The following is a 26,432-nucleotide window of genomic DNA, read 5'->3' on the forward strand; positions in this document are numbered from 1 at the left end:
CTCTGATGTCTGGCTGTGTGACATATTGATGACTACTTCATGTTGTCAGACAGGTTGTATTTAAGTTATGCTGATTTTGAAGCCCACTGATTGTTGTGCTATAAATAAAGTTTCACTTTGTCAATTAATGATTTTTATTCTGCAGTGATCCAGCCAGGTGTGGTTGGTGAAACTGAACTCAGCTTTCTAAACGGATGGTTCATTGCAAACATTTCAAAATGCTTTTCATCATTTGAAAACAATTTTTTATATTTACTCAGGTTATCTTGTCTGGTATCAATATGTTTGACGATCTGAACCACTGAAGTGTTTCAGAAAAACAGGAGAAACCTTCTTCACAGCTCTGACTCTTCAGCTCACCTCCTGCTGCAGACTCACGGGTCTTTCTGAACATTTTTAGAGTGGATTGAGATACGATTGGCTGAGCAGCCTGTTTGTCCTGCCGTATGTAGGGAGGAGGTGGGGGGGGTGGTCAGTGTAGAAGGCAGAGACCCCCCCGACACACACACACTGTGCAAACAGCTGCTGAAAGCCTTTAAGAAGAGCAGCCGGCAGCAAGATGGGCTCCAGCAGCTCCCGTCTGAGCAACATCCCAAATGGCCAGGAGCTCATGCAGGAAACAGGATGTGAGTCAAATCTTTCTGTTTTATTTAGTTTGTTTTGGGGATAAACAGACATGGAAATGAGATCAGATATGGGAATCAGATTTATCCTGGTGAGGTCTGAAGATTTGTTGACTGTTGTCCGTGACAAGAAACATCTGCAAGATGAAGACCCACGGCTGCAGTAAACACTCCTGTTTATCTGAAGACATAAACTTACAAATCTAGCATTGCAACAGTTAAAACATAAATATTATTCAGGAGATCTTAGACAGGCGTGATTACGTTCAAACTGCTTTGGTAGCTTAGTGGGAAAAAATGCATGAATAAACCTCCTTAAAGCGTTTAATCATCTGCTTTAACCATGGAGGATGTTTCTATTCCAAAATATTAACAAGAGCATGAAAAAGGCCAAGCATAGACCTGCAACAGTCATCAAAAACTGTGTTTTATACAGTTTTATTTAACATGTTGTTCTAATTGAGCTTTTTAAAAGATGTCCAACAAGGACAGTGAGCTGGAAGAACATTTCTGCAGAGAATCTGCAGCTCACTGTGTCAAACCTTCATTAATAAATTAGTTATCAGGATAAAGTGAGAGAAACTGAAACTTGAAACTTTTGTCAGGAGGTCTGACTCCTTTAAGTGTGACTCTGTTTTTCTGGATCTGGTTGGTGTGTGAGAGCTCTCATTACCAGTCCTGCAGGACTCATCAGGGTGGTTGATCTGCGTCTCCTCCCTAAACTGTCCTCGCTGATAGAGACGCTGGAGACGTGGAGAGAAGATAAAAACTGTTTTCCTGCTTCTGTTTATGGTCGATACTGCAGTGTCTGTGTCTCTGGAACCTTCAGCAATAATCAGAAGACTTTTCCAAAGCAACAAACAATATTTTATTTCTTCACGAACCCTGTAATGAACATCAGGCATTTATTTGAAACTTCAGGCCGTCTGCAATGATGACTGCAGGAGCAGTAATTAACACAAAACATTATTTTATAATAAAGAAATCCATAAGAACCGCTCAGCAGGATGTAAAGGTAAATACAGGTCCTTCTCAAAATATTAGCATATTGTGATAAAGTACATTATTTTCCATAATGTCATGATGAAAATTTAACATTCATATATTTTAGATTCATTGCACACTAACTGAAATATTTCAGGTCTTTTATTGTCTTAATACGGATGATTTTGGCATACAGCTCATGAAAACCCAAAATTCCTATCTCACAAAATTAGCATATCATTAAAAGGGTCTCTAAACGAGCTATGAACCTAATCATCTGAATCAATGAGTTAACTCTAAACACCTGCAAAAGATTCCTAGTGCCTTTAAAACTCCCAGCCTGGTTCATCACTCAAAACCCCAATCATGGGTAAGACTGCTGACCTGACTGCTGTCCAGAAGGCCACTATTGACACCCTCAAGCAAGAGGGTAAGACACAGAAAGACATTTCTGAACGAATAGGCTGTTCCCAGAGTGCTGTATCAAGGCACCTCAGTGGGAAGTCTGTGGGAAGGAAAAAGTGTGGCAGAAAACGCTGCACAACGAGAAGAGGTGACCGGACCCTGAGGAAGATTGTGGAGAAGGGCCGATTCCAGACCTTGGGGGACCTGCGGAAGCAGTGGACTGAGTCTGGAGTAGAAACATCCAGAGCCACCGTGCACAGGCGTGTGCAGGAAATGGGCTACAGGTGCCGCATTCCCCAGGTCAAGCCACTTTTGAACCAGTAACAGCGGCAGAAGCGTCTGACCTGGGCTACAGAGAAGCAGCACTGGACTGTTGCTCAGGGGTCCAAAGTACTTTTTTCGGATGAAAGCAAATTCTGCATGTCATTCGGAAATCAAGGTGCCAGAGTCTGGAGGAAGACTGGGGAGAAGGAAATGCCAAAATGCCAGAAGTCCAGTGTCAAGTACCCACAGTCAGTGGTGGTCTGGGGTGCCGTGTCAGCTGCTGGTGTTGGTCCACTGTGTTTTATCAAGGGCAGGGTCAATGCAGCTAGCTATCAGGAGATTTTGGAGCACTTCATGCTTCCATCTGCTGAAAAGCTTTATGGAGATGAAGATTTCATTTTTCAGCACGACCTGGTACCTGCTCACGGTGCCAAAACCACTGGTAAATGGTTTACTGACCATGGTATCACTGTGCTCAATTGGCCTGCCAACTCTCCTGACCTGAACCCCGTAGAGAATCTGTGGGATATTGTGAAGAGAACGTTGAGAGACTCAAGACCCGACACTCTGGATGAGCTAAAGGCCGCTATCGAAGCATCCTGGGCCTCCATAAGACCTCAGCAGTGCCACAGGCTGATTGCCTCCATGCCACGCCGCATTGAAGCAGTCATTTCTGCCAAAGGATTCCCGACCAAGTATTGAGTGCATAACTGTACATGATTATTTGAAGGTTGATGTTTTTTGTATTAAAAACACTTTTCTTTTATTGGTCGGATGAAATATGCTAATTTTGTGAGATAGGAATTTTGGGTTTTCATGAGCTGTATGCCAAAATCATCCGTATTAAGACAATAAAAGACCTGAAATATTTCAGTTAGTGTGCAATGAATCTAAAATATATGAATGTTACATTTTCATCATGACATTATGGAAAATAATGAACTTTATCACAATATGCTAATATTTTGAGAAGGACCTGTACATTAATCTGGAACCGCCACAGAACAGATGTCCCAATCTTCAGCCTGGAGAACCACCGACCTGAGAATTTTAGATGTACTTCTGCTTCAACACACCTGAATCAAATGAATAACTCGTTGGCAGGGCCTATGCAGAACTTGGTGACCTGCTGAGGTCATTCAGCCATTTGGTTCTGGTGCAGGACAGAGGTTCTCGAAAGACTGGAGATGGAGACCTCTGGTCTGAGGCATGCCAGTCACAGGTGAACCAGAAGAGGGCGCTCACATGTGTTTCTACTGCTTTTTGTTAAGAGCTATGACAGCAAATGAGTAGATGATTTTATCTAAAGCTCTCCACACTGAAGCAATGCAGGAACAGGTAAGGATGGTAATCAAGAGCTCTCTGGCCAGGGAGAGTGATACATATATGGCAAGTCCAATACTCATATACTCATATGCTTAGCAGGTCTTACTGTAGCCTGACAAAACTGGCTGAATATGCCAACAGGTGTTTAAAGGGCACACCCGGAGTGCCATTTCAGGTTAGCAGGGAGTGCTCCATATTTTAGTTTCATGTTAAAACAAACTGAATGTAAAAAGTTGAGCTTAGATGTTATATAGGTTAATTGTAGAAAGTGTTAGATTTAAAGTTCTGTTCATTTTGATGATTATGGATCACAAAGGTTTCTTGCAAGCTTTAAATGGTTGCATATTGAGTTAAATCGTGGTCCACTGAATTACAGGAAGCAAATGATTGGTTGGTTGCAAACAGGTGATTTCTTCACACAGGTAGAAAAGAATGTATTAGTTAACATTAGAGCGTGTATAATTAAACCCACAGGGAACGTAGAATATGTCACTCATGTCTGACTGGTGAAGAGTTGCCTCCAAATGCAACAAGAAAATAAATGATACAATTAACTTTCCAGACTAGGAACCAACACTGCACAACCTGGCTGGAGCACCAGTGCAGAGCTTACTTTGACCATGCTGCCATTCTCAAGTTACACAGAACATCAAGTCCATCAGAACCCCAGAATCAAACCTGATTCAGTTTAACTATTTCTATTTTCAGTTTCTGATGCCCACCTCCTCCGTCTCTATGAGCGGTTCCAGTTTCTGGACAAAGACAACAAAGGACACCTGAGGTTGGTCAGCAGGACATCATGGTTCTGACAGCTGGAGCAGAAACTGGGCTTAATTTGTGAGCAAAGACAGATACAGTAGCTTCATGGTTCTGCACTTGAACACTAATCATTTTAGAAGAAATTTCTGGATTTCTGATGTAACCTGAAACTAAAAGTCTGCATAATTCTGACTAAGTTCGGAAACATCCCTGGTTGCCGTTTTATCTGCTATGCGCAATCATCAGGAGGGATCAGATTATCCCAAATAACAGAACACACTGCTGAAGGTAGAGGTGGAAGTTAGTTTGACAACCCAAACCAAATCTAAAATGATGTCAGAATCATCTAGAAGCTCAGAAACCCAGAGACCCGATCTGAACACCACACACAGTCAGAGACAGTTGTTTCAAACCAACGAGCGTCTGAATTCCTGAGAGAAAACAACAGGAAATTACCTGGAACCACCAGACAAAGCAAAACAGAGAGAAAACGTACGTTTCTAGAATCCAAAATCCAGAAACAAACTAAAAATGCTGAAAAGATTCTGTTTCAAACAAGAACCTTTTAATTTCCTCCTTGCTTTCTGGCTGTCTGTTTCCAGGAGTCTACGATAGTAAAATTCTTTTATCTGCCTTTAGAGTCTTCTCTAAAAGGCAGAACCAAACATGGAGAAGCAGCATTCAGGTCTTCTGCTCCACTAAACTGGAACAAACTTCCAGAAAACTGCAGCGATGCTGAATCCATGAGTTCTTTTAAATCAAGGTTAAAATTATTTGAGTTTCTTTTGTAAACTGTCAACTAAAACATATGAGTAAAAGATTTTCCAGACAGCACGAAGGACCTCGCTGCCCACAGTGAGAAGCAGCTCACTGTTAAAGACCCCTTCCTGACAGACCGTGGCTGACCTGGGCGGTTACGAGGAAGGTCTCTGACTGTCGATCCAGATGTGGACCGGGTTTGGAAGGAATATTCCCTCATTATGGAGTGAAAATAGTTCTAATGAGCTAACTCCCCCAGGGAGAAACGAGCAACAGTGTTTCAGTCTGTAGTCCAACTCCTCTTTACTTTCCTTCATCATGACTGCAACATTACTTCATCATGTAAAGCACTTTGGTCTTGTAGCTGAAATGTTCTATAGAAATAAACTTGCCTTGCCTATAAAGGCCAGACCTATGAGGTCCTGAATGACACTGTCCTGTCAACCTATTATCCCACCCGAGCTGTGGATCTCTGCACCTCCTCCAGAGCTACCATGGATCTCTTGGCTGCTTCTCTGAATAATGCTGTCCTTGCTGTCAGTTTAGGTCGACGTCCATGTCTTGGTAGGTCTGAAGTTGGTCCATCCTCCATGTTCAGATGATGAATTGAACAGAAGTCAGTGAGATGTTCAGAGCTTGGGGTGGTTTATTGGTTTTACTGTGTTTTATTTGCAGGAATCAGAGTAAAATGGGCTGAATACAAACTCTGGATAATGAGAATTATTCCTGCTGTTGGTTTTTTTATCCTTACATGTCTTTCTGCGGGCTCCACGCTGGTGTCTTTTCTGCATGATGTTTGCATGTTCAGCCCATGCATTCCTGGGTTCTCTCTAGGTTCTCCGACTTGAAAGGATGCATTTCTTTCTAAACTTCAACTAAATCTGCAGATGTAAATTCTGGTCCTTCAGCTGCAGAACTTCCTGCACAATTAACACATAATAAAGATGGGGACATCATAGATCGCTGATGACGCCTGTATTTAATGGAAGAAGCAAGTAATACAGTGTCAGCTTAGCTTCCCAGTCACTCAGTTTCATTCTGCTTGTGTCTCAGGTCCGAGGATTTTGAAGCAGTGCGGGAGCTGTCTAAGAACCCCATCGGTGACAGAATCGTTGAAGCCTTTTTCCTTCCAGGGTACAGCATTGGACCTCTGCTCCTCTCAGTGAATGCAGTAATTATAGCCATGCTGTATTTACAGTAGTTGGTCTAACTTTTAACCTTCCTTCCTGCAGACAGGAAACGGTGGACTTTCCCTCCTTTGTCAGAGTTCTGGCTCACTTCCGTCCAAAGGAGAAAAACCGGACCAGAGAGGGAGCGCAACAGGAGCCTGAGCCGGCCAACAGCAGGAACCAGAAACTTAAATGTCAGTCTACGTTTCTCGTTTTCTCTGACACAACAGCAAGCATCCTAAAAAGAGACAATCATTCAGAAAATGTCTCTCTTCAGTTGCCTTCCGGCTGTATGATCGGGACAGAGATGGGAAAATTTCCAGAGTGGAGCTTCTTCAGGTCTGGGACTCTCGTTTTATTTCTTTTTGTAGATGTTCAGAACATCTCACTGTTCCTTCTGTCTGTGGTCCATATTATAAAACTGGTGTACAAACAAAATGCTCTTTCAGGTCCAGAGTTTTACCCATCAAGACATGACAACAATAATCTGGTCTTTTGCTGGTTCTGAAATGATTTAAATCCAACACCAGCAGTTCCACTGTGTCTGATCCAGCAGCCTCCAGAACCTCCTTCAGCAACAGTACTTTATCCATCTCTCACAATGTTGTGGTCCACTCTTCTCCCGGCTCAGCTCCCTGAAAGTCCCACTGCAGCATTTTAATCAGGTTCAGGTGTGGACTTTGACTAGGCCATTGCAAAACCTTGGATTCTTCTTCGCTCCAGGCATTCGGTTGTAGATCTACTGCAGTGGTTGGTTTGGGATCGTTGTTCTGTGGATGACCCAGTTTGGAACAAGCTTTGGCTGTTGGACAGATGGGCTCACATTTAATTCTAGAGGACTTTGGTAGACAAAGGAGTTCCGTCCACTCAGTGCAGAACAGGTCCACAGCATCAACCTCTGTGATGACCCGTTGTGCTTCAGTGTGTCCCGGTCTGGACCGCCACACTAATGCAGACTCTGCTGTCCCTGTCTCTGAGCTGGGGGAAGCATGAAGATATTGAATAGAAAGGGTCCCAGGATGGAACCTTGGGGAACCCCGCTTGTGATATTTTGTCAACTCTGATGGGAAGTTACCTACTGACACAAGAAGTCCCTGAACTTCAAGCAGGACTCAAACCAGCCAAGTGCTGTACCAGAAAGCCCAAACCAGTTCTCCAGTCACTCCAGTAATATACCGTGGTCAACAGTGTCAAATGCTGCGCTGAGGTCCAATAATACCAGCTCTGTGGTTCCTCCACAGTCTGGATTTATGTGGATGTCATTGAACACCTTGACAAGAGCAGCCTGGGTTCTGTGGTGAGCGGGAAGCCTGACTGGAAGAAGCTGGTCATTGTTAAGAAGGTATTTAACTGTTGAAACAGCTTCTTCAATAACCGTACTGATAAACGGGAGATTTTAGATGGACCTGTAGTTCTGCAGTAGCAACTGGACCAGATTATTCTACTTCAACAGTGTTTTAATAGTTTCTGTTTTTAAGACTTGGAGGAGAACCGCAATAAAACAGAAAAGATACAGAAAATGTAGCCCAGAATACAACTAGACACTTCTTTAGAAAAGCTGCCATGAGACACGATTATGGACCAAATTGGTGCTGTTCCTGCCAGGTACTCAGAGAAATGCTGGGCATGCAGGTGACGGAGGAGCAGCTGCAGAGCATCGCAGAGAGAGCCATTCAGGAGGCCGACTTGGACAAGGATGACACCATCTCCTTCGATGAGTTCAGAAAGGTGAGTCCACTTCAGCCGTAGCCCCTGGAACAACTTGGTTTGATTTTATCTGTGAACAGTTTGGGTTTAAAACCCACATTCATGTGTTCACGGTGAGGTTTCCCCTCAGTCATCATCAGGATGGGATGGTCCTCTGTCTCCTTCCTAGGTATAAACACCAGTTGGAGGTGCCATGCAGCTAATGGTTGCTTAAATAAATTAAATGACTTCTGAACTGTGGATTCTCCACAGCAGACACAAACTAAAAATGAAGACTAAGTAACATTTTCTAACCTGAGAAACTTCTTTATAAATGATATTTTCTTTCCTGAGACTATAAGATCAAACATTGGGAAAGCTTTATATGTCTCTGAGATAAAATGAGCATAAGTTAGTAGATATTTTCTCTTAAACTTCTTTTCCAAAACAGCAATAGCATGTTGCACTTTAGTCAAGTCATCACAGTCACTGCAAAGCAGCTTTTCATTGCTTGAAACAGGAAGAGAAGGAAAAGTGGATTGAGCATCTGTATGTTAATGTGTGTGTGTGTGTGTGTGTGTGTGTGTGTGTGTGTGTGTGTGTGTGTGTGTGTGTGTATGTGTGTGTGTGTGTGTGTGTGTGTGTGTGTGTGTGTGTGTGTGTGTGTGTGTGTGTGTGTGTCTAACTGAGAAATAGGACAGCTAGGAAAAGAGTGTGGAGCAGTTGGGTGTGTGTTAAAGAGGTGTGGTACCGCTTTGAGGAGACGGCTGACACTGTGGTGGGCTGCCTTGGTTAGTTAATCAGCCTGGTAAGATGCAGCCTCAGCTGGGTAGGAACATTGATCCCTCCAATGTCCCTTTCTGCCACACTTGAAACAGGCGTCTGTATCACAAAAACGTCTTCCCGGACCTCTCCGTGGGCCTCGCTTTCGTTGACATCCTCCATCCCTATTCCTTCCCACATTTTGGTACATCGTAATCGTGGCTAGATGCAGTTCTTTGCCAGATGCTTCTTTTTTTACTCCGCTGCCATTCTTCAAACATGAGTTGAGGATGTTTGGCATGTCTGCGAACATCAGCAAGGCGAGGATGATCAGTCCAGCCCACATATGCCCCCTTAAGATGTTGTGGTAAAAGTGGAAGCATTCCTTTTATGACCGCATCACAAACAAGGGTCTTCCAGACCCCTGCTTCTGTACCCACTTCTGTGGGTGTTTCTATTCCACTGTACTTGGTCACTGCTTCAATCACTCCGGTGATGAAATCGTTAGTGTCTTCATCACCTTTCTGTTTGCAGGCATAGATGTTAGTTTCCCCGAAAGATCAATATGACTTTCTTTATGGCAACCGCCAGGACAGTAACGGCATTCCTGTATTCCATATTTGAAACATCATCCCAAACTTCATTTTTCAAAAGTAGGTTTGGAACAAGGAGCTTGTTATGGATTTTTGCGATGTCAAACGCAGTAATTTTACGTGTCAGGATTCTGCGTATTTCTGCACCAGTAGGACGATATTCCTTGCAAAAATCAGAGAAACTGGTGGAAAAAACTTCACCTGACTGAGATGGGTCAGGGAGACGTTTTGCGCACTCCTCGATGGTGCAGGACCGGATAGCCAGGTTAGGTCCATTTGGACCCATTACTTCCACCATAGGTGCAGTGAGAGTGTCCCTGAGCCTGTCCCTTCTGTCTGGTATGAGAAAACGGAGGGCTGGAGCTCGGACCTGGCAGTGAATCAGAAGGATCTGAGGAGCTGTACAGCTGTGCAGATGTGGTGTTAGAGCTGTCTTCCACCTTCAGTGACTGCTGTTGTTCTAATACTTTTGTCAGTTCCTGTAGAGAATCAAGGAGCAAATCAAGCATGGCACTAAATATTTCTATAACACCACCAACATCCACAGTCACCTTGATGATCAGGCTGCTGAACTGTGTTCTTCCTTCTTCTGCAGCCAAGATTCTCCAGGAAACATGTTTCATAAACCTATGAAAAGAAGAGTTTGGCAAGAAAGCAGCATTAGTACTGAAGGCCAAGTGTCTAGCAGATGATCCAGTCTGAAGAAAACTTTCCTGAGATTAAAGGTTTAAACAGAGAAAGGTGCGCCTCACCCTGAGAAATATGAGCTAATGCTAAAAAAGAAAACATAAAGCAGAAAGTGGAGATTTTAACCAGATATGGACCTAAATACTGATTTACAGAAGGTAAAGTTTACAGAAGTGGCCTCTTGTTGACAATTGATTTTATCAGATATATTTATTATAACCTAAGATTTCAGTCATCAGTTTGGGGCTCATGATTTACTGTTCAATGGCCAAAAGCTAAATTATGTTAGAAAGTAAAACAAGAACTGATACAGAACCTAAATGTACTGTTTTAATGATCTGATTCAACTGAATGGTCTGAGTATTTCATTGAATGCAAATTATAATAATTTAAAAGAGAGGGGAGGTCAATTCTTTAAATGTCCGTTTTGTTCTTCATTTTCAGTCGCTGGAGAAAGTGAACATCGATCACAAGATGAGTATTCGCTTCTTAAAATAAAGACTCGATCTGAGAAGACAGGGCTTCAACCTGGGTTCTGATGGGATATGACTCGTTCTTAACAAGTCAGACCTGCTGCTGCTTCAGACCCATCCACCCATTTCCTAAAACTGCTTCCTCCTTTCTCCAGAGTGGAATAACCCAGCATGCATGGCTTTAGATGCTGGGAGGAGACATCTCAAAAAACTAGATTATCGTTTAAAAGATCAATATTTTTGTCCCTAATTAATGAAAGTGAAACTAATCTATTATATCCATTCATTACATATAGAAAGAAATATTTTAAGGCTTTGTTTCTTGTAATTTCAATGATTGTAGCTTACAGATGATGAAAATCCAAAGTTCGGTGTCTCAGAAAATCAGAATATTGTGAAAAGGTTAAATATTGGAGACTGACAGAGGACAACCATGGACACCTTCTACCAGGAGGGGAAGCTACAAAAGTTTATTGCTAAGAAGCTCGTAGAGAGATGCTGTACCCAATTAGATTCAGAGAAAGTTGAGTGGAAGAAAAAGTGTGTAAGGAGAAAGTGCACCAGGAACAAATCCATTCACAAGGAGTGGACTGAGGCTGGAGTCAGCGCATCAAGAACCAGTACACAGAGACAGGTCCTACACATGAGCTACAAAGGTCTGATCTGGGCTGAGGAGAAACAGAACTAGTCTGTTGCTCAGTGGTCCAAAGTCCTGTTTTTAGATGAAAGGAGAGTTCTCGTTTCATTTGGAGATCAAGGTCCCAGAGTCTGGAGGAAGAGTGGAGAAACACAGAATCCATGTTGCTTGAGGTTCAGCGTGAGCCAGAATCATCAAAACTACAAGAAATAAAGGCTTGAAATATTTTACTCTGTGTGACAAATCTAAAATAATAAACAGGATTCACTTTCTGAGAGGAGGGATAAAAATATTGAACTATCAGATGATATTCTAATTCTTTAGATGTGCCTGAATGCAGACATGGTCGCCTGAGCAGGATCCAAACTAGGACCCTTATTGGTGCAACCCAGGTAGACTTTTCTCAGAGGTCCTAACCAAGTTCTTCTGTTAAAGAAGAAATCTTTATAGAAAACAAGTTGACTGGTTAAGATGTTTCATGGAGACACTTAGTGCTGTCTCTTCTCATATCTTCATCTGCCAAGACCCCCTCCAGCCCTACCCATCACTGAGCCTAGTGGAGAAGGCTCCAGTTCAAAGCCATCACAGGGTGTTAAATGTGTCCACATGGTTCCAGTCAAGATCTCTGCATGGAGATGCTGCTGCAGACACTGTTCCAACAGCTGAAGCATCAAAACTGTCAGTAGTTCTTTCCAGATGTTTCCTTTGTGAAATAAATCTTTGGTTTAAAACTGTTTGTTGCAAAGCTCATTACTCACTTGAGGAGGTGCTGATAGTTACCATGGCAATGCACAAGGTGGCGCTGAATATGGAGCAGAGGAGCACTCAGTCCGACAGTGCAGCACCAGAGACGGTTAACAGGTGGTTAGAGGCTCCTGAGGGACGTCCGACGTCTCCTGGAGATGGTCAGGGTTTAGCCAGGGTACTAAGCCCAGAGGGTCCAGCATCCATCGACTGAAGTCAATCCATGACATGTTGGAGGGCATCAGAAGCTCACACTCAGAGAGAGGTCCCACCTGCTGGGCCAGCCCAGTCAACTCTTCATTAACTGGTTTCATTTGCTGGTATATGATGTAAACTGGAATCAATTATTGGCATCAATGTTTTAAAAAGGTCCAGTTAGAAGCACACCAACATCTTCTACAACATATTTCCTTCAGGTTAAAGACGTTTAGGTTCTCTGAGACCTGAGTAGCTCCAGGCCAGCTCCTCCCTGTACTGGTTTGGGCTTGGTACCAGCTCCTCCAGCACTTTCCTCTGGTTTATTAGAACAAAGGTCCGCGGGTTAAGAAGTTCCAGCGTGGAGACTAAAACAGCTCCGCCCAGGCCAGTATCTGGATTCTGGTTAAGCAGATAAACCAGACCCATAGAAGGGTTCAGTGAGGAACAGAACCATACAAATGCTGATCAGGATCTTGTTCTTTGGAGCAGAATTTCTAGGTTTGATGAGGATACAAACAGAAGATGGTCAGAGATGTTCTTGATCAACCAAACAACTCATTGGAGCATCAGTGGATTTCATCTCCATCTCTATGGAGGTTCTCCCTGCAGGTTTCTGATGGGAAAGGAGCTTCTGTTTTGGGTTTGCTGGACAATAACTGGGACCATTTCTACAAAATGGAAGAGGAGAGGAACCTCAACTGGACCACCCTGGCTAAATGTCAGCTTCATTAGTTTATTTACTAAGAAAAACCCAGAATTTCATGACAGATTTATTTATTTTGCTCCATTTTATTTCAGGTCCTTTAATATTTAATACTTTAATCTGATAACAGAGAGAGAACAAACACTTCTTTTCAAACAATATTAGTTTTACTTGGATGTAATAAATTGCTCTACTTTGGTTAAACGTTGGCAGACCCGTTTTATGCACCAAACATTCCTTCACACATCATCACATTCATAGTTGAAGCTTTTTCTCTTTCTGCAGAGAAGACGGACTGCTGGGAGACATCAGAGCTTTCAAAGGCAAATGAATGAAGATCTGCTGAAACCAAGGAATCCATCTTATGGAAACCAGGAGAACCTGGAGATAATCAGGGTTCATTCCCACACAAACATCAGACAACAGAGCAACTCCGACCTGTTAGAAACCACGGAGGGAACTGAGGCGGTTCTTCACAATGGTTCTCAACAGCGTCATAATTATATTAGAACATATAAATACAAATATTATTTTTACAGCTAGATAATAAAGAATGGATGCAACAAATCATGTGGCTGTTGTAGGTTTCACCACCAGCCAGAATAACTGGAGTTATGGTGACTTCCCAGGAACGTCTGGCTGTTGCCTCTGGGTCCTACAGCCAGATGTTGGACCACAAGCAGAACGTTATTTCTGTCTGGTGTGGATTTTCATGTGAATATTTAAAGTCGACTTCTGGCGAAATCTCTGCCCACAAACATCACAGAAGAACGGCTTCTCCCCCGTGTGGATTCTCAGGTGATCGTTCAAACTCGTCTTCAGGCTGAACCTTTGCTCGCAAAACTCACAACAAAACGATTTCTCTCCTGTGTGGATTCTCATGTGTCTGTTTAAATTGGACTTCCTGCCAAAACTTTGTCCACAAAAACCACAACAATGTGGCTTCTGTCCCGTGTGGATTCTGACATGTATGTTTAAATTGGACTTTCGGTCAAACCTTTGTCCACAGACGTCGCAGCAGAACGGCTGCTGTCCTGCGTGGACTCTCATGTGTATGTTTAAATGAGTCTTTCGCTCAAACTTTTGTTCACAAACCTCACAAGGAAAGGTCTCCTGTCCCGCGTGGATGGTCACGTGTCGGTTTAAAGTGGACTTCTGTCTAAATCTTTGTCCACAAAGGTCACAGCGGAATAATTTCTGTCCCGTGTGAATCTGGATGTGTCTGTTTAAGGTGGACCTCAGGCTGAATGTTTGCCCACAGACATCGCAGTTGAAAGGTCTCTGTCCTGTGTGGATTCTCTGGTGATCATTTAAAGTCTTCTTCATGGTGAAGCTCTGGCCACAAACATCACAACTAAACGGTTTCTCCCCGGTGTGGATCCTCAGGTGGTCGTGCAACGTCCTCTTCAGGCTGAACCTCTGTCCACAAACATCACAACAAAACGGTTTCTCTCCTGAGTGGTTCCTCACGTGGACGTTTAAACATTTCTTCAGGCTGAACCTCTGGCCACAAACGTCACAGCCGAACGGCCTCTCTCCTGTGTGGCTTCTGATGTGCTCGTTCAGATGATGTCTCTTCTTAAAGGTTTTACCACAGTCATCACAGACGAAACACTTTAGCCTGGCGGCGGTTCCACCCGACCCAGGAGCGCTGCTCTCCTTCCAGTCACTCATCACGTCTGCGGTTTCAGAGCCATGATCTGACAGCGGGTTCAGCTGTGAGTCAAGACGCTTCACACCATCATCCTCTTCATCACTGATTTCAGTCTCTGGAGAGTTGGAGGAGTCCCTGTGAGTGTTTAGATCTGGGTACCTGCTGGATTCAACTCCTCCACAGTCCTCTTCATCAGTCTCCGCCTTCATCTGCTCAGCTGAGCTGCTGCTCGGAAGATCTTCGTCTTCTGTTTGGTCGTGATGAAGTTGTGAGAACAGAGGTTCATCTTCCTCATCCTCACTCTTAACAATAACTTTAATGACTGGAAACTTGGCGGCATCAGTGTCGTCGTTCGCATCTAGGTGCCCTCCCTCTGGACCGATCCAGAGCTCCTCCTGTTCCTCCTTTATGCGGACAGTCTGTGGGTCCTGCTGGTAGACATCAGGTTCTTCAGGAGCTTCTTCTTTAACCAGCAGTCTCTGCTGAACATCTTCAGGGAACACTGAAACACAGGATGAACATCATGAAAACATCTGGTTGTATTAATCTTTTAGAGAAATTCCAGTCTGGTTTCTGTTCTCTCTAGTTCTGACAGAGCGGTGGTTAAAACAAATAATGATCTGCTCTTTGGGGCCAGTTCTGGACTCTCATTGCAGCCTTTGACATGATTTCCCATTACATCTATTACTGGTATATCTAACAAACTCTTGAACTGGTTTCAATCATCTCTCTCTGGCTGTACTCAGTCCATCCTGGTCAAATTCTTCCAGAACTATTCATCTCCTAGGATAACAACAAGATGAACATTTCTCCTTCTCTACTCTTCATCTCAACCTTCTGTGCAACTGCCTTCCAAGATATCAGATACTGATTTTCCACCAGTATCTTAAAACCTAACAGCAACAGAACCAAAGGTCAACAGAATCTGGCAGTTTTTGTCAACTAGTTTGTTACTCTCTCTCCTAAGGATGAAGAGTCTGGGTGTCACCCTCTGCCTTCCTTCACCTCCTCTTCTTTGTTCTGTCCCCTGTCACTACAGGTCCTTCTCAAAATATTAGCATATTGTGATAAAGTTCATTATTTTCCATAATGTCATGATGAAAATGTAACATTCATATATTTTAGATTCATTGCACACTAACTGAAATATTTCAGGTCTTTTATTGTCTTAATACGGATGATTTTGGCATACAGCTCATGAAAACCCAAAATTACTATCTCACAAAATTAGCATATTTCATCCGACCAATAAAAGAAAAGTGTTTTTAATACAAAAAACGTCAACCTTCAAATAATCATGTACAGTTATGCACTCAATACTTGGTCGGGAATCCTTTTGCAGAAATGACTGCTTCAATGCGGCGTGGCATGGAGGCAATCAGCCTGTGGCACTGCTGAGGTCTTATGGAGGCCCAGGATGCTTCGATAGCGGCCTTTAGCTCATCCAGAGTGTTGGGTCTTGAGTCTCTCAACGTTCTCTTCACAATATCCCACAGATTCTCTATGGGGTTCAGGTCAGGAGAGTTGGCAGGCCAATTGAGCACAGTGATACCATGGTCAGTAAACCATTTACCAGTGGTTTTGGCACTGTGAGCAGGTGCCAGGTCGTGCTGAAAAATGAAATCTTCATCTCCATAAAGCTTTTCAGCAGATGGAAGCATGAAGTGCTCCAAAATCTCCTGATAGCTAGCTGCATTGACCCTGCCCTTGATAAAACACAGTGGACCAACACCAGCAGCTGACACGGCACCCCAGACCATCACTGACTGTGGGTACTTGACACTGGACTTCTGGCATTTTGGCATTTCCTTCTCCCCAGTCTTCCTCCAGACTCTGGCACCTTGATTTCCGAATGACATGCAGAATTTGCTTTCATCCGAAAAAAAGTACTTTGGACCACTGAGCAACAGTCCAGTGCTGCTTCTCTGTAGCCCAGGTCTGGGGAATGCGGCACCTGTAGCCCATTTCCTGCACACGCCTGTGCACGGTGGCTCTGGATGTTTCTACTCCAGACTCAGTCCACTGCTTCCGCAGGTCCCCCAAGGTCTGGAATCGGCCCTTCTCCACAATCTTCCTCAGGGTCCGGTCACCTCTTCTCGTTGTGCAGCGTTTTCTGCCACACTTTTTCCTTCCCACAGACTTCCCACTGAGGTGCCTTGATACAGCACTCTGGGAACAGCCTATTCGTTCAGAAATGTCTTTCTGTGTCTTACCCTCTTGCTTGAGGGTGTCAATAGTGGCCTTCTGGACAGCAGTCAGGTCGGCAGTCTTACCCATGATTGGGGTTTTGAGTGATGAACCAGGCTGGGAGTTTTAAAGGCCTCAGGAATCTTTTGCAGGTGTTTAGAGTTAACTCGTTGATTCAGATGATTAGGTTCATAGCTCGTTTAGAGACCCTTTTAATGATATGCTAATTTTGTGAGATAGGAATTTTGGGTTTTCATGAGCTGTATGCCAAAATCATCCGTATTAAGACAATAAAAGACCTGAAATATTTCAGTTAGTGTGCAATGAATCTAAAATATATGAATGTTAAATTTTCATCATGACATTATGGAAAATAATGAACTTTATCACAATATGCTAATATTTTGAGAAGGACCTGTACATGCTAGTTTGAGCTTGTTAACCATGATAATCATCCACAAAACAGGACCGGTCCAGACTGCAACCAACAATCAGGTCTGCAGAGAGAATCGTTAGGGTTGACCTATTTTCTCCTGTTAATAAATGAAATCATCATTTGAAAACTGCTTTTTGTATTGAAAGGATATCTCTGTCTGATATTAACATTAGTCTGATGATCTGAAACATTTATGCAGGACAGAAAAGCAAAACAAAAAAATTAGGGCTCAGAACGTTTCCACAGATCTGTACTTGTTAACAGCTTGGACTTTATTCTTAGCATTTAGCTGCTTCTCTTCCTCTCTGTAGGTCCTTTGTTTTAACTGACCTCCTTCGAGTTTTTCCACGGCTGCAGTTTACCTGTGGGATGCCGAGTGAGCAGCAGTTGTCCTAAAACTCTGAAACTTAACCTTCTGGGGATCATCTGCCCTTTCTTACATTCCTTTTGTTCACAATAATCTAGTCCGACATTCCGATGTCCTCGCTGTATATCCTGGTCTGCTGGATCAGTGAGTCCATTTCAGGCATACAGCTTCATGTCATCCATGTCAAAGAGGCGAGTGATGATCGCTCCACTTTGAAACAGGTACTCATAGCCACTCTTTGAGATGATCTGGCTGAGAAGGTTCAGACCTCTGCAGAGCAGTAGTGGAGACTGAGCATCACCTTGTATATTCTGCACTTGATGTTGATTTGAGCAGCTGCCTGTAAATTGACCGCCAAATATTTCTTTCACACTGGTTTCTCCATAAAGGCTCTTGGTGTCCTTTGGATCTAATACAGACCCAAGCAGTCCAGGATCCATGGTGGCTGCGTTTGCTCATAGGCTATCTGGTAGCCAATCTGGGCAGTCTGGGCTGACTGCTCTGTCAACCAGCTTGGCCTCCCTCCCGGGCCCCGTGCATCCAGCAGAGGCTTGTTGTTAGTCAGTAGTTGGATTTCTGAGCGATCCTCAATGAGTTAACACCCCTTGAGAGTCTTACTGGTAGACGTTAACAAAGCTCTAGAGTATGTAGAACATCAAGCTGAAACATGCCATAGCAACAAAGATCTTTGAGATGCTTGGCTGAAAGACACAGGTCACCTCTCTAAAGAGCAGCGTCCTGTATGCAGCTGGTTTCTGGAACATCACGAGTTCACAGTTCTCCAATGGTCTCCACAGTCACCAGATCTCAGGCCAGATAAGCAGCTTTGGGAAGACGTAGTAAAGGAGATCCTCATCATGGATGACTGCGTGATGTCATCAAGTCAATATGGTCCAATATATCTGAGGACTGTTTATGACACCTTGAGGGATCATATAACCTGAAGAATTAAGTCAGTTGTGAAGGCACAAGGGGGACCAACCTGAAACTAGCAGGATGGACTGAATGAAGCAGCCGGTTGAGAATAAGAAAAACATGGCAGTATGTTGCCAAGAGGCGCCGCTGTGCTTTAGAGTTCACTGCTACAATCTTCTCTCTGAATGGGGCTGCAGAATCCAACTAAACTATTGATTTTCCTTAAATGTTTCCAAAGCATCACCTGGAAGGCTGAGGTTCAGTCCACCCACATATCGTGATTTGTTGTCACTGTTAGGAGACAACATTAGTTGTAGTGTTTACCCCACCATTATCCCCCCACCAACAGGACCACCCCCCTCTAAGAAACATGACACATGAGAAGTGGTGTCTCCTAGTTTGATTGTGCAACCTCCAGCCCATAGTCCACATGGTAAAGGTCACATGTTAAAGGTGATCAAGCTACACCTGCCTGCCACATCATGCATCCTGCTTTTATCCGTCAGACTGTTTCAGTCTTCATTGCCCAGCCTGCATCTTAGATCCCGTGTAGTATGGTGAACCAGGGGAGGAAATTAGCAGTGTTCATTTACTAAGCTGGGATATTCTAAAATACACTCAAATGCTGCCAATGTCCGTAGCAAGCGTTGCCCATCTGGATCTCATTTCTTAGAGCCTCTCTGTGCCTTTCTGGCCTGAGGGCTTCAGATCCTGTGCTTCTCTGCAGACAGACCTCCATGTCGGGTGTGTTGCAAGGTTTCTACCCTTCACCCCATTCTAAGGTGACAAATTGGTACAAAAACGTGCTTCCAGGAAGACATGGCAGTTTAACGGGAATTCAACACCAGGAAATATAAAATATATACATGCCTTTGAAGAGGTGGGGTACAAAATAAATGCGTGTTGAGAATGAGTGGATGGAACAAAAAATACTAAAGCTGACCTAATTTTTTCTACCAAGCATCAACAGTTAAAGAAAAATAAAATTCAAAACACCAAAAAATGTCCCATGAGAGTAATTATACTCGGTAAGGGTCTGTTAAAGCGTCGCAGATTGGTTATTCTGTCCTAACTGGGTTCGGAGATACAGCTGATCTTATACTAATAATCACAGCTTCTAGTACTGATATCAACATATTTTTCTATACAACAATGACTAATAAAATCTAATTCCTGTAAACGTCTGTTTTTTTTAATTTCCCAACATCCTGGTGTTGGTTTCCAAGGAGACCTGCAACTCACAATATGGCGGACGCGCTGACGTATCAGTTCTGCAGAGCAACAAAGGCTAAGCAGCGTCTGCTCGGTTCTCTGCGTGTGTAAATCTGTAGCTAACATCCAGCCAGCTGAGGTGAATAATTAAACCATACAGACCCAGTCTGTGCAGCCGATCTAACGGATTATAATCAGCCTCCTGCTCCTCTGCTGCATCCAGTCGCTGTTTGACCTGCTGTCTCCACATCTCTGGTAGCTTTTCTCTCTCCAAACTTTCCTTCAACCGTTACTGAGCAGTTCCTGCTGAGCTTCAAACCGTTTCTCTTCTTTCCAGAGTTCATCAACTGCTGCTGTTTCTATCTTACAGCTTTATTAACTCTCCCGCTGCTGCTCCGTCAACAAAAACCCAAGAAAACACGAAGGACGACGCTCCTCCATCTTTTTGCTTAGCATCTTCTTTGTGTTTAATGGAGGGTTAGAATGCCGAGCTTAGGTGCACACCGCCCCCTACCGTACCGGGGTGTGTAGGACAGGATCGATCTAAAACTATCCTACAAACCAAAGATAAAAATAAAAAGTCAGGGAATTGTGTATGTTCTGTTTCAATTGCCAAGAAAGGCCAATGACCATTTATTTAAATCAGCCTGATGACGTATGGGGAAGTTGAGAAGAGAACTGCAATACACCTTCATTCCAGCAGATGGCATTAGTTCTTCACTCAGTTTAAAACACTGTTGGCTAATAAATATTTTGTTGTTTCAACTTTCAAATAAAAGATGATTAGCAGCATTAGAGTTACACAGGTAATTACTTCCTTCTATTATTCTTTAAGTTGCTCTGGATCCATAAGAAGGAAACGTTTAAATCATTATTTCACATTTGTTTACCAACCTGCATCAGGCCAGAGTTGTTGCTTTGCAACTGCATGATTTATTTCCAATAACTATTAAATACTGATGAACACACTTATTTTTCTTTTATTATCTTCAGATAATCTCATGTTAGATAACTACAGCACAAACAGAACAATGTTTTAGTAAAAATTGTATTTGCTAGATTAAAGAAACAGCTGATCAGTCCAGAAGCATATGAATTAAAACCTTAATACCTTAGAGAAATGTGTGTTTTTTATGTACATGGAAAACTTAAATTGCTCTGACCATCAGTACTGCATTAAAATATTTGTCTTACAGAACTGTAACGAAGTGGTGAACTGATGAACTAACTGCACGGATGAAGTTTTGAGGTGTACTTTCTCGCTTAAAAACATGTTAAAACTACTTTTGTAACAAATGAATGGTATAAAAACAATACATTTGAATACTCACTGCCACCATTACTGCTGGTAGTGGTGCCATGCCCTGCTGCACACAACCCGCCACTTCAACAATCCTGGGGAAACTGGAAAGACCTCCCTTAGATAAGGATCTTTTACCTTTGAAAATAAGGGAAAGTGAAAATACCCGGATAAATTTGTACCGAAACGTGCCCTGGACTTTCAAAATCACTGGTCTATAGTCTCTTTTTCACACAATTAAACTGTAAATCTGGAATACCTTTTCCCTCTGTAGATCAAACTGATTGAACAGCAGAAAAAACGACTCTGAACGTGGACATAGCTGGGGCTCGAACCGGCAACGTCAGGGCCACCATAAAGCTTGAGACGTACAACTAACACCAAAATATAGCTGAAGCTCTACTGGTTCAGTTAAATGCTAACATTTGCTACTTTTGAACGAATAGTGATGTAAATGTGATCTAATTGCTGTTGGTATCAAGTCAAAGATATTATTTATAATACAAACCCAGAAAGTGCAGAATTGAACCTTGCCCTAACCCTAACCTTGCCAAGTAGGAATCCACGGCGTCAGTGATCCTGCGTTGGTGGTGGAGGTATGTTGATCTGGACTTTAGTTCAGTGTGTGTGTGTGTGTGTGTAGGCTCACTGGCTGTTGCACCAACAAGAACCAGAGGGTCTGGATTGACCGAACCTGAGAAGGTCCTTCTCTTCTTCTGTTGGATTCCCTTCAGGACTGAGCTCTGCCCGTCAGAGCAAAGAACTCTTACCGTGAGCTTCTGCTGGGTTCTGAGCAGGATCCTTAATGAAGCTTTCCACTAAGATGTGGACAGGATGAGGGAAATTTTGCTAATTTTATAACATTTTCTTTGTGTGAGATTGACAGCGTTTTATGTTTGTTATGACATACAAATAAATTATGCTGAAGGCGTTTAAATGTTTTTTACTGAACTACATCAAGTTATATACTCCTAGCCTGACCCTGCTTTCAGGACTGACATATTGAATACAATGAGTACTTCAGTAATATGAGATAGAAACAGTTTATTAACATTCAGCATTAAAATGCTCTGTTGTTGGAGGTATTATTCTAATAGAGCAGAATGTAACACATGTAAGGCTTTATTTTCTAATCCCAAACAGCGTGACAAGCTGCATTAAATGTACAACAGTTGTAGACTGATATGTCAGAAATCGGCATCTACAACAGCATATGTCATAACTTTGTGGTATTGCTCCTAATAGACAGTTGCATGGTAGGTCAAGCAATGAAATGATTTCTGGTTCTTGCACATGGTGAAGATCCAGCAAGGTTCTGGCTGTGTTGTACTTGTCCTTGTGACACCGGTCCTTTACCCTTTCATATCTGTTGTAATAAGAAGGAAGAGAGCATAATGCTATTATCAATAGAGAAACAGAAATAATGCAGATATTAAAGCACAACATCAATAAATAGATCAAATATGTTGTTGGTTCCAGCCATGGATAACATTTAAAGGCCAGTTTGACCTTTTCTGGAATTCTCAAAATAAATAAATAAAGCAACCTACGTCCAGCACAGCCAGGAACAGAAGGAGCAGATTTCTCGTGATGTCACTGTTTGAATAAAAACCCTGTGTTCCAACAAACAGATCTCTTTCCATGCGGATCCCCACAGGAACCGGACAGGAGAGGCACGAGCATGTCTCCTTGAAGGCAAGCAGACATAACTCTTTAAACTGGATCCAAGAGTATCATACGGTAACACGATCATATGCACTAAGTTAAGTAGGAATGAATTCCTGTTTGTGTATCCGGTATTCATTCATGAACGGTAATTAAGGTACAAGCGTTGCTTGACTTTTCTCTCTGAGGTCTACAGAAGCAAACTGTGTTCCAGAGAGTTCCCAGCAGAGACCCTGTCTCTACAACGCCGAGTGGAGCAGTTTTTCCTGGTCTGAAGGAAGGACAACGGGACCGCATCACCGTGGCAACAGCAGTAACGTGCAGTTTGGCCGACCCAGCAGAACAAGCCGCCCCACCCTGCTACAGAAGTTAGCTGCAGTTAACCCTTTGTTTACCCACACGTGGATGTTTTCCTCAACGCCCAGGACAACTTCTCCTCAGCATGGTTCATGTAAGAGGTTGTGTTTGGGCAGAGACGATTAGTTTAGAGTTAAATTATCTAAATAATGTTCATTTAATGATGTTTGTTTATGTATATTGTACATAGCCTATTAGTTTTCGTTATCCTTTAATTCTGCTTGGTAGTTTAGTTGGATTGTTTTAGCAAAGTAAAGAGTTTGTTGATTGAAATATGTTTGACTTTGAGTTGACTTATTTTTGTTAATAAATTCTTGTATTTTAAGAAATTGTGTGAATTTATTCCATATATGTGCAGAGTTTATGCTGTTCAATAATGTCAGAGCTCGTCTCACACCTTTCTATTTTGTTCTAATACCATCGCCTTACTGGGCTGGTATTCACAGGACAACCCTTAACAGACCCAAATATTATTTGATAAAATATTAAAGTATTAATATTACATAATATATTCATATTCATCATCACAACAATGTCAAATAATGCTTTACACCATCCTGACTGAGTGATCAGCCTTTTTTCTTTTTTCCTAATTATAATGCAATGTAGTTTATTAATTCAACATTAATCATTACTATCACAACAGCATTACTACATAAACTGATTCCAGATACATAATGTCAGGGACAGAGCCAGTACCTTTTCACATTAGTTTCATAGAGTCTTGGTTTGCGGTCCGTTTCTGAGGGAGTTGCTGTGTGAGCCAGCGTCCCGGGTCAGCCTCCCGGTAGGGGCCCAATCTGTGCTGGATCTGTTATACAAGTCTGCAGGTTTACCTACAAAGTACATATTTTACAGCAACCAGTTCAATACACTACTGACTGACCGACAGCGGGACAGTTTGGTTCTTGTCTGAAACATTTGAAAATGTCCTCACTGCTAATAAAGTGACCAGAGCAAATCCGCGCCATATTCGATGCCTTGTGTTTGCTCTGTCTATTACCCAGACACACTCATCAATGCTTATTCACAAAGTTTGCTCACCTTCACTTCTTCTGATTCTCGGCACGTAATAAAAACTTCTTTACTGCAATATTGCCTTTGTTTTTACACCCTTAAACCCAACAATACACAACCATCGTGGTTCTCTTGCGTGCGACCAAACAAAGTGGAAAGGTGCTTCCGTTCCGTCACAATGGCAGCAGAGCACCCGGATGTAGGACGTGTGACGTCATGTGGGAACTATCGATTGTGTATTTCATATATATTGCACACAGTGTGATGTTGCCTCTGTTTCTCATGTAAATAGTTACTGGCTGTGAAAGTCTGATAAAGAAATAAAAAATATTCATTTCTTTTTGAGAAACAGGCATTTTTTTTCGCTAAAGCTTCTAATCAAGCTTCACTTAGCTTTGCAAGAATCATATTTGATCTATTTACTTGATCAGTTCTCAGCTAACTTATTTTATTTTTTGCATTTTAATGGTTATTGTTCCTTTCACTTTATGTAACATTTTACAGTAAGTCTCTTAATGTATTTCACTTTCACACCACTATGAATAAATAAACTTACTTCTATTCACAGAACGGCATTAAATCTTAAAAACAGATCTTGTGTTTTTTGACCTCAGGCGCCACCCATACAGAGCATTAACCGTAATGCACCGTGAACAGGTGCATCACACCAACCTGCTAACCTGCAGCTAGCATCCCTGCAGCTACTCTGAACAAAGAAAACATCCAAACCACTTCCACCTCTCTTCCTGCTCAGACGCTTTTCTCCTAAGCTCCCTGCTTGCTTGCATTCTTTTACTCCTAACTCTTTATCTCTTAGCCAAAATTACGGAAATATTGGACTAAAACAACTTCTTACCAGCGACTCCCAAGGATTATTATTATTATTGTTATTTTTTTTTTTTTTTAAAGGACTTTGATGTTTTTATAATTGAACTCGAAAGAAGGACAAGTTGACGCCACCTAATCAGCATAAAATGCCTCCCTTCACCACAGAGGACGTAGACAAACTTTTACAGAAATTGTCTGTTTTGGAGATGAAAATCCATGGACTAGAAGTGAATGTGGAGGTGAATATGAGGTACAACGATGATTCAACTCTGCCTGTGATCCCAAACAGTGACAGCCAGCTCAACAACTCAGCCGGCAATCAGAACACTGAGAATAAACCTACCGGCAGACCCCCCTGGCATGTTTTAGGGGCATGCCCAAAAAATCAAGGTGGACGACTCACTGGAAGATCTCAGCAATTAAATAAATTAGAATGGCCAGAATTACAGAGAAATGTCCCCGTTTCCCCTGGGAAAAGGAGACTTCGACAGCGAGCTGCTGTCACAACAACTGATAGGAGTGAGACAGCTGGAAATAATGGAGTTCTCCTCCAGAACAGATTTGCTTCACTACAGAATGAAAACCAGGAAAATGATCCATCTTCTGAGAACAATAAACGGTTTGAGAACAACCTTCAGTCTAAACAGTTTTCTCCTAAACTGCCAGAGAAAAAGCGCCCCACCAGACCAAGAACCCTAATAGTGGGCAACACAGCTGTGGATGGGATTAAAAACTTCTGCAACAAGAAAAACACAGAAGTTCTGATTGGTACCAGTAACGTGGTCTCTGATATCTCAGAGAATATTCTGGCAATCACAGAAAAGCACCCGTCTCTAGAAAACCTTATTATACACTGTGGAGCCATGGATGACGTAGCTAAGAAAACATCAGAAGGATTGAAGGAGGATTTCACTCGTCTTCTGAATATTGTTGGAGGTCTCAATATCAAGGTGTTTCTCAGCAGACCCTTTGCACCGATTTTCTGTGGAGATGAGATTTTTTCCAGACTTCTGATGATTAATAAATGGTTGAAAAAAACATGTGCTACTACATCTGTGAACTTCATCGACAACTTTAATATTTTTCGGGGAAAAAGACAACTCTTCAAGCAAGATGGTTTCTGTTTGAACAAGCCAGGAGCCAGACGTTTCACATCTAATCTCTTCTATTCAGTAAATAATCTGCCAGCAGCTTCGACCTTCAGCAGAGAACATGGAGTATCAACAACAATGATAACGCTGCCTCCAACAGCTCCAGCAGAAACAATCAGCCAGTTGGCTGAGAAAGAGAGGTCATCACAAAAGGTCTCCCTGTCAAAATCCACAGGAGAGGTGAACCCCCCCAATTTCACCAAATAAACTACAAAATCTTAGAAGAAATCGTACACCAACTAAGCTCTTCTTCCTGCTGTCTTGATGTTTTACCCACAGCTTTCCTTAAGAAAGCTTTGCCTGTAATAACATCTGATTTAACACAAATAATAAACACGTCCCTTTTGTCAGGTGTTTTCCTCCAGGCCCTGAAAACAGCAATTATCAAACCTCTATTGAAAAAGAGCAACTTGGACAAGCTGCTACTACAGAACTACAGGCCTATATCAAACCTCCTCTTCATCAGTAAGATTATTGAAAAAGCTGTGTTTCAACAGTTAAACAACTTCCTAACAACGACCAACCGTTTCGATGTCTTCCAGTCAGGTTCCTGCTCACCACAGTACAGAGA

At 42.5% G+C, this 26,432-nt stretch overlaps 2 protein-coding genes across 6 annotated transcripts; one reads left to right on the forward strand and one right to left on the reverse strand.

Annotated features, from left to right (window-relative positions):
- The first annotated feature begins 430 nt into the window (after positions 1 to 430).
- Positions 431 to 22,999, forward strand: chp2 (calcineurin-like EF-hand protein 2). Of its 4 annotated transcripts, none has more exons than XM_047391865.1 (8): positions 431 to 626; positions 4,311 to 4,383; positions 6,174 to 6,254; positions 6,353 to 6,483; positions 6,567 to 6,628; positions 7,895 to 8,017; positions 22,475 to 22,583; positions 22,697 to 22,999. In XM_047391865.1, the coding sequence occupies exons 1-7, from the start codon at positions 560 to 562 to the stop codon at positions 22,550 to 22,552; spliced, it is 615 nt and encodes a 204-aa protein (XP_047247821.1). In that variant the 5' UTR covers positions 431 to 559; the 3' UTR covers positions 22,553 to 22,583; positions 22,697 to 22,999. The 4 variants fall into 4 exon arrangements, with proteins under 4 accessions (XP_047247821.1, XP_047247820.1, XP_047247822.1 ...); XM_047391864.1 differs by having other exon boundaries at positions 22,705 to 22,999; XM_047391866.1 differs by lacking the exons at positions 22,475 to 22,583; positions 22,697 to 22,999 and adding an exon at positions 10,462 to 11,861 and having other exon boundaries at positions 443 to 626.
- Positions 12,839 to 24,050, reverse strand: LOC124884155 (zinc finger protein OZF-like). 2 transcript variants are annotated; one of them, XM_047391863.1, is made up of 5 exons: positions 23,910 to 24,050; positions 23,565 to 23,701; positions 22,394 to 22,531; positions 19,706 to 22,209; positions 12,839 to 14,928 (listed from the first exon to the last, which is right to left on the reverse strand). In XM_047391863.1, the coding sequence occupies exons 4-5, from the start codon at positions 19,791 to 19,793 to the stop codon at positions 13,460 to 13,462; spliced, it is 1,557 nt and encodes a 518-aa protein (XP_047247819.1). In that variant the 5' UTR covers positions 19,794 to 22,209; positions 22,394 to 22,531; positions 23,565 to 23,701; positions 23,910 to 24,050; the 3' UTR covers positions 12,839 to 13,459. The 2 variants fall into 2 exon arrangements, with proteins under 2 accessions (XP_047247819.1, XP_047247818.1); XM_047391862.1 differs by having other exon boundaries at positions 19,706 to 22,531.
- Between the last annotated feature and the right edge of the window lie 2,382 nt (positions 24,051 to 26,432).

This window comes from Girardinichthys multiradiatus, chromosome 18, assembly GCF_021462225.1.
Source record: "Girardinichthys multiradiatus isolate DD_20200921_A chromosome 18, DD_fGirMul_XY1, whole genome shotgun sequence".
Lineage (NCBI taxonomy): Eukaryota > Metazoa > Chordata > Actinopteri > Cyprinodontiformes > Goodeidae > Girardinichthys > Girardinichthys multiradiatus.

Coding starts and splice junctions, on each gene's coding strand:
- chp2 (XM_047391865.1), top strand. CDS start 560: ATGGGCTCCAGCAGCTCCCGTCTGAGCAACATCCCAAATGGCCAGGAG. Junction 6,255..6,352: donor GAAGCCTTTTTCCTTCCAGG/GTACAGCATTGG, acceptor TCCTTCCTGCAG/ACAGGAAACGGTGGACTTTC. Junction 6,484..6,566: donor CAGGAACCAGAAACTTAAAT/GTCAGTCTACGT, acceptor GTCTCTCTTCAG/TTGCCTTCCGGCTGTATGAT.
- LOC124884155 (XM_047391863.1), bottom strand. CDS start 19,793: ATGTGGAGACAGCAGGTCAAACAGCGACTGGATGCAGCAGAGGAGCAG. Junction 14,929..19,705: donor AGATCGGCTGCACAGACTGG/GTCTGTATGGTT, acceptor CCTGTGTTTCAG/TGTTCCCTGAAGATGTTCAG.